We start from the raw sequence: 6,000 nt of genomic DNA on the forward strand, positions 1-6,000 counted from the left end.
TTTAGGTTCTGAAATCCTATGCAGCAGAAGGTTTCTTGCTGAGCTTGGGTCACAGTAAAATCAGCTAATTACAGGGGCACTGAAAATCTGACCTGCTTTAATGCATTTAAATGATGGGGGCATAAATCCTTCAGAATCCAAATTCTATATTAAAAGCCCACCATTATGTTACTGAGAACTTAAAAGAAAACATCAGCCAATGCTTACATGGGACCTAGACAGAACAGTCACGTGTGTTTGGCACTGGGGGCTGTACCCTTATCCAGCCTATTACACAAAGCTAACCATTCGGTGGGGAATAGAATGCAAATACTCACTATTTAATCACACAGCTGTAAAGGCCGGGATTTTCAAAGCTGTCTAAGGGAGTGAGATGCCCGACTCCCACTGCAAGTCCTTTAGCCTCCCAGGTTCTATCCCCCACATGGTTTCCGTTTATATGCATCAACAGCTCTTTACACTTACAGTTGTAAGACAAAAAGTTGCATCTCATCTAATGCTGCTGAGATATTTCTTATTAACCAATCCAATTTATGCTGCACAGGTCTGGGAGTGGCTCATCTGGGACAACAGAACTTGCAGAAATCAACTAAATGTTTTGTTTTCTTTACAGAGAGTTTTGTTCAATTTGACTGGCTCAAACCATGAAGCTACTGTCATGGATCACAAGCCAGGGCAGTAGCATAAAAACAGCAAAGCAAGGAGTGTGGCATTCAGAGTGCTTCACTATTTTGTTCCCTCGTGTTTGATTTACATTCACATTGATGCCAGCACCTTCAGTTTTGCTCAGAAAATGTTCTGTGTTATATGGCATCTGTTTGCTGTGCAATTTCCAGGTACTGTAATAACTGGCTTTTCTTTATAACTCTCTCATGTAACACCCTCCTTCCATTTGGAGAAGTTAGAGAAGTTAGAGATGGAAAAGATACTGTTTAGGCAAAGCCAGCCTCTTGTAAGTACAGGATATAGTGTCTCTGATAGAGAATGTGTCAGATATAAAACAGATACTCCATTTACTCTTGAATACTGAAGTGACGTTCATTGTACCACTTTGTACCATTTTTCTCAAAGCAGTGTTGCATGTACTGTCATAGTGTTTGAGGACTATTTTGTAAATACGAATATAGCTTTATAAATTAATAATATGTAATAATCATACCAATTCCCCCTATTCTGAGAGACTGGCTCTCATCATCTGTGATACAGGTTCAAGGACACCCATACCATGGGGCTGCATTCCTGACCATCTTGGCTAATAGCCATTGATGGACTTATCCTCCATGAACTGATCTAATTCTTTTTTGAATCGTGTTATAGTTTTGACCTTCACAACATCGCCTGGCAAAGAGTTCCACAGGTTGACTGTGTGTTGTGTGAAGAAATATTTCCTTTAGTGGCAGTGGTAATTGTGTCCTAGACAGCAAGAGAGACCATTCAGAGTTGCACTGCAGAGAGCGGAACACTTCTCTGAGTACATAGTTTTGTTTTACAAGACAAGACCGATACAGAAGATGGAGGGGCTGAACCCTCCAGTGACATTAAACCTGGAAGCTAAGAATTTAGTTCAGGCATGGAAGAACTGGAAAGAGGAATTTAATCTCTATATAGATATCACTAGGGCAGATAAAGAGGAGGCTGTGAAAATCAAACTGTTTTGTTACCTGATTAGAGAAAGAGGGAGAGGGATAAGTGAGATTCTGTGTGCAGAATTTCCCCGAGCTCAATGCACCGTAGACGCAATAATGGTCTGGTTTTGATAGTCACTGTAACCCCTGTAACAATGAAATGGTGGAAAGATACAATTTCTTTAGTTGGAATCAAGCATTTGGGGAGGGTAGAGATAAGCACAGCAGCAGTTTAAAAGTGCTAGCAGCCTGTTGTGACTTTGGAAATATTAAAGACTCGCTGATAAGAGATTGGATAGTGTGTGGGATACAAAACTCACAAGTACGAGAGCAGTTCTGGAGGGAAGCTGACTTAACTGTCAAGAAAAGCTTGGAGATATGCAGGGCTGCAGAACTGTCCAGGGAGAGGATTAGAACCCTGGAAGGACAGTCAACAGAAACTGCCCATGCAGTACATAAGAAACAGAAATCAAAATCAGATACAACATCAATAGATGACAATGGTACAGACACATGCAAGTATTGTAGGAGAAAACATGTAAGACAGAAAGAGAAGTGCCTGGCTTATGGGAAAAAATGCCATATCTGTGACAAATTTAATCATTTTGCAGCCAAGTGTTTGTCCAGAGAGAAGAAAAAAAATCCAAGCTACACACAATAACTGAAGAGAGCAACAGTGAGCATGAGGACATTATGTGGTTGACCAAACAGCTGGTAAACACAGTGCAAGAGGACCCTAGTGAGCATTAGAAACAGTTGTATGCAGCCATGTTATTTGGGAGGAAAGTGATACTGTTTCAATTAGATTGGGGAGCAAGTTGTAACATTATCCCAACCAATCTGGTGAACCCAAACATATGGTTGGAAGAGACTAACCAGCTGTTAACAATGTACAACCTTACCACTTTAAAGCCCACGGAGAAACGTAAAATTAAATTAAGAAATCCAAGGAACACAAAGAAAGACAGACTGGATTTTGTGATCATAGATGACGAGACAGCAGTACCACATCTGGACAGCAAGGCCCCTCAAGCCATTAACTGGATAAAAATACAGCTCCAGAACATAAAGAAAGCGGATATTGGGGTGATTGAAGATAACTTGGATGATATTACCTGGGACCAGGAGATGATACAGAGGGAGTATAGACATGTGTTTCAGGGAGGTGGATGGCTAGATGATGTTTATAAAATAGAGATGAACACCAGTGTGAAGCCAGTTAAATTGCCAAAAAAACAAGAGTACCTGTTGCATTACTACAGCCACTGAAAGACAAACTGCAGAACCTACAGAATTGTGGAATTATACAGCATGTAGAGAAGAGCACAGACAGGATAAGCAGTTTTATGGTGGTAAGAAAGACATACAGAAGACTAAGAATATGCATAGACCCAAAGCCTTCAAACCAAATTTTAAAATGGAACCATTTCCCTCTGACTACAATTGAGGACCTATTACCAGATCTGTCTAAAGTGAGACTTTTTCAAACATGTGATGTAAAAATGGATTCTGGCACATCGAACTGGATGAAGAATCAAGTTACTTGACAACCTTCGCAGCTCAGTTTGGGAGGTACTAATGATTAAGGATGCCAGTGGGAATCAGTCCTGCACCACAGGTGTTGCAGAGCAGATTGACCCAAGCATTGGAGGGCCTGATGGGAATCCACACAACAGCAGATGATGTTCAGACAGTGGCAGAGGGTGATCACAATGAGATGATGACTACAAATTACTACATTTATAACAGAGATGCAAAGAAAATAATACAAAATTGAACTTAGACAACCTCGGGATGAGAGTAACCAACATTTGACATTGGACATTTGTTGATCTCCAAAGGCCTGAAAGTAGACCCAGAGAAAGCAAGGGAAATTAGAGAAACTTCAAGATTCAGCAGTATTAAAGGAGTCCATAGATTCCTGGGAATAGTCACGTATTTAGCACAGTGTTGCAGCCATCTGTTTGAGAGTTGCAAGATCCTGAGGCAGCTGACACACTGAGAACCCTTATAGAAGTGGATGGACCAACACAAACAAGCATTTTGGAAAGTAAAAGAGATGATTGGGAAGGCTCCCATTTTCAAATATTACAATGCAGAGGAACCTCTGATTCTGCAATGTGATGCATCCAAGCTACCATGCTGTAAGGGGACAGCCTGTTGCATTTGCAAACACAGCACTGTCCGTGACAGAGAATACCTGTGCTCAAATTGAAAAAGAGTTGTTACCAATACTCTTGGGAATTGACAAGTTTCACCAATGCACTTACGGTCACACTGTAGACATGCAATCTGACAATAAACCTCTCAAGTGCACTTGGTATTGGGAGACACGTTGAGCCATACATACCTACCAGAACCCAGCAAGGAAGTATCCATAGAGGCTGAGGTGAAAACAATAAATATGGTACTTATCTATCTCCGATGAAAGGTAGAAAGAGATACAGAAAAGTACGGAGCAAGACAGAATACTTCAGACATTGAAACTCATGATCCTGTAAGGATGGTCAATGACAAAAGACCAAGTACCCAAAAGGAATAACACCATTCCTTCCGATAAGAGTCAAATTGTGTATACAGAATGACATTATATTTTGGGGGAGAAAAACCAGTTATTCCAGCAGCTCTTAGGAATGAGATTATGCACAAAGTTCATTTGTCACATTTGGGAATTGAAGGTTGCTTCTATGATCATTTTAGACTATTTTTCTAATTTCTGGGAGATAGATTATTTACCAAACACAGGGATCCAGAACTGTCATATGGAATATAAAAGCAGACTTTGCATGGTACGTGATACCAGACATCATGGGTGTCGATAACGGACCAAGGTTTGTTTGAGGAGAGTTCTGGCATTTCAGTAAGGACTGGGATTTTGATCACATAACATCTTCACCAGAGCATCCTGAAAGCAATGACAAAGTGGAATCAGCAGTAAAAAGTGTTAAGAAACTGTTGAAAACAATGAAAACTGCTGAGGCTGACCCATATGTAGCACTACTAGATCACAGAAATACTCCCTCGCAAGGCCTAAATTGAAGTCCAGCCCAAAGACTGATGCGCTGTAGAACGAAGACACTCTTGCTGAGGAGCAGAAGGTTGTTAGTATCAGGGTACTCGGGTGCTTCACTTGCTGAGCTGGAGAGAAAACAACCAAAAAGACCAGCGTTTTACCACAGCAGCTCCATGAGAGATCAGCCATATCTGGAGCCAGGTGACAAAGTGCATATGTAACCATTAACAAAACAGGATTCGTTCTACCACAAAGCCACTGTGGTTCAACCAGGAAACCAAAGATCATATCAACGGCAAATGGGCAATGGACAGAAAGTGAGGCGAAAGCATATGCACCCTAGGAAAATAAAAGAAACCTGGACAACGTGTCTTAGGATTCTAGAGCAGGAGAATCCTGAGGAGGATGGATTGTTAACAGACCTGCTCATCTGAGGGATTTTGTGTGATGGACTTCCAAGCTGTACAGGTATATAGCTAGACAAACTGATCAGGTGATGAATGCAGTAACCTCAAGAGTGGTCAGCATCTGAAAGGAATATATGCATTTATGTTATCAGTTATTGCTGGGGGGGGTGACAGTTTTCTTGAAATGAGAGGGGATGTAACAATATGAAAATGCGAACAGACACTTTCAGGCAGCGTACTGTTTCCTGAGGGGAATCGTTTGGAAGCGACAGCTCCTGGGGAACTATCTGAGAAGCCATGTTTTAAGCAGCCACAATAAAGCTGGAGCTTGTGAATTAACCCTGTGTCAGCGTTAGGTCCTCTGTGGCAGAAGATCCAGACACAACTAAGTATAAAACAGGGGTGATGCCTCTCCCACAGCCTCTCAAAACAGGCTCATAGTACTGAGTAGGGTTTTGTTTCTTTTAATGGCTCACTTCCTTCATCCCATCCCCAGAAGAAGACATGCTACTGTCTTCTGCAGGCTATATCCAGTTCTGCTCCAGTTGGCTGCCAACGCCTCTTACTCAGAATGTCTCACCGCCGAGAGAGATTGGGTGCAGGGTGTGTAAAGAAGGGGTACCAAGGAGTATTACCTCACCCCAGCCCCATTGCAAAGGCAGGGTCCTCAGAGCTATGAGGCACAGGGTAGGAGAGACACGAGCAAGGGTGTGCGGAGCAGAACGGCTGGGAGGGGACAGAATGGCTGTGGGTACCTGGGCATGCAGAATGGTGTGGGGATGCTCTGGGGCAGGGCTGCTGTACAGAGCTGGGTGGGACTGAATGAGTGGTGGGGTTCCGGGGAGACGGAAGAGCGACAGAGTGCTATTTGTAGGGGCAGGGCAGAGCAAAAAAGTGTGGGGAGAGAGACCCTAGAAAGTGTGAATGGAGCCTCCGAAGGAGTAAGGACTATTGA

The 6,000-nt window shown here is 42.5% G+C and overlaps 1 protein-coding gene across 1 annotated transcript in view; it reads right to left on the bottom strand.

The window, feature by feature from the left end:
- Positions 1-5,164, bottom strand: part of RBM20 (RNA binding motif protein 20) — a 47,555-nt gene extending 42,391 nt beyond the window's left edge. Inside the window, exon 1 of the mRNA XM_045022843.1 lies at positions 5,061-5,164. Within this exon, the coding sequence (XP_044878778.1) occupies positions 5,061-5,068 (8 nt within the window). The 5' untranslated portion in view covers positions 5,069-5,164. The remainder of the gene's footprint in view (positions 1-5,060) is intronic.
- Positions 5,165-6,000: the final 836 nt, after the last annotated feature.

The sequence above is a fragment of the Mauremys mutica genome, chromosome 7 (genome assembly GCF_020497125.1).
Source record: "Mauremys mutica isolate MM-2020 ecotype Southern chromosome 7, ASM2049712v1, whole genome shotgun sequence".
In the NCBI taxonomy this organism is placed as follows: domain Eukaryota; kingdom Metazoa; phylum Chordata; order Testudines; family Geoemydidae; genus Mauremys; species Mauremys mutica.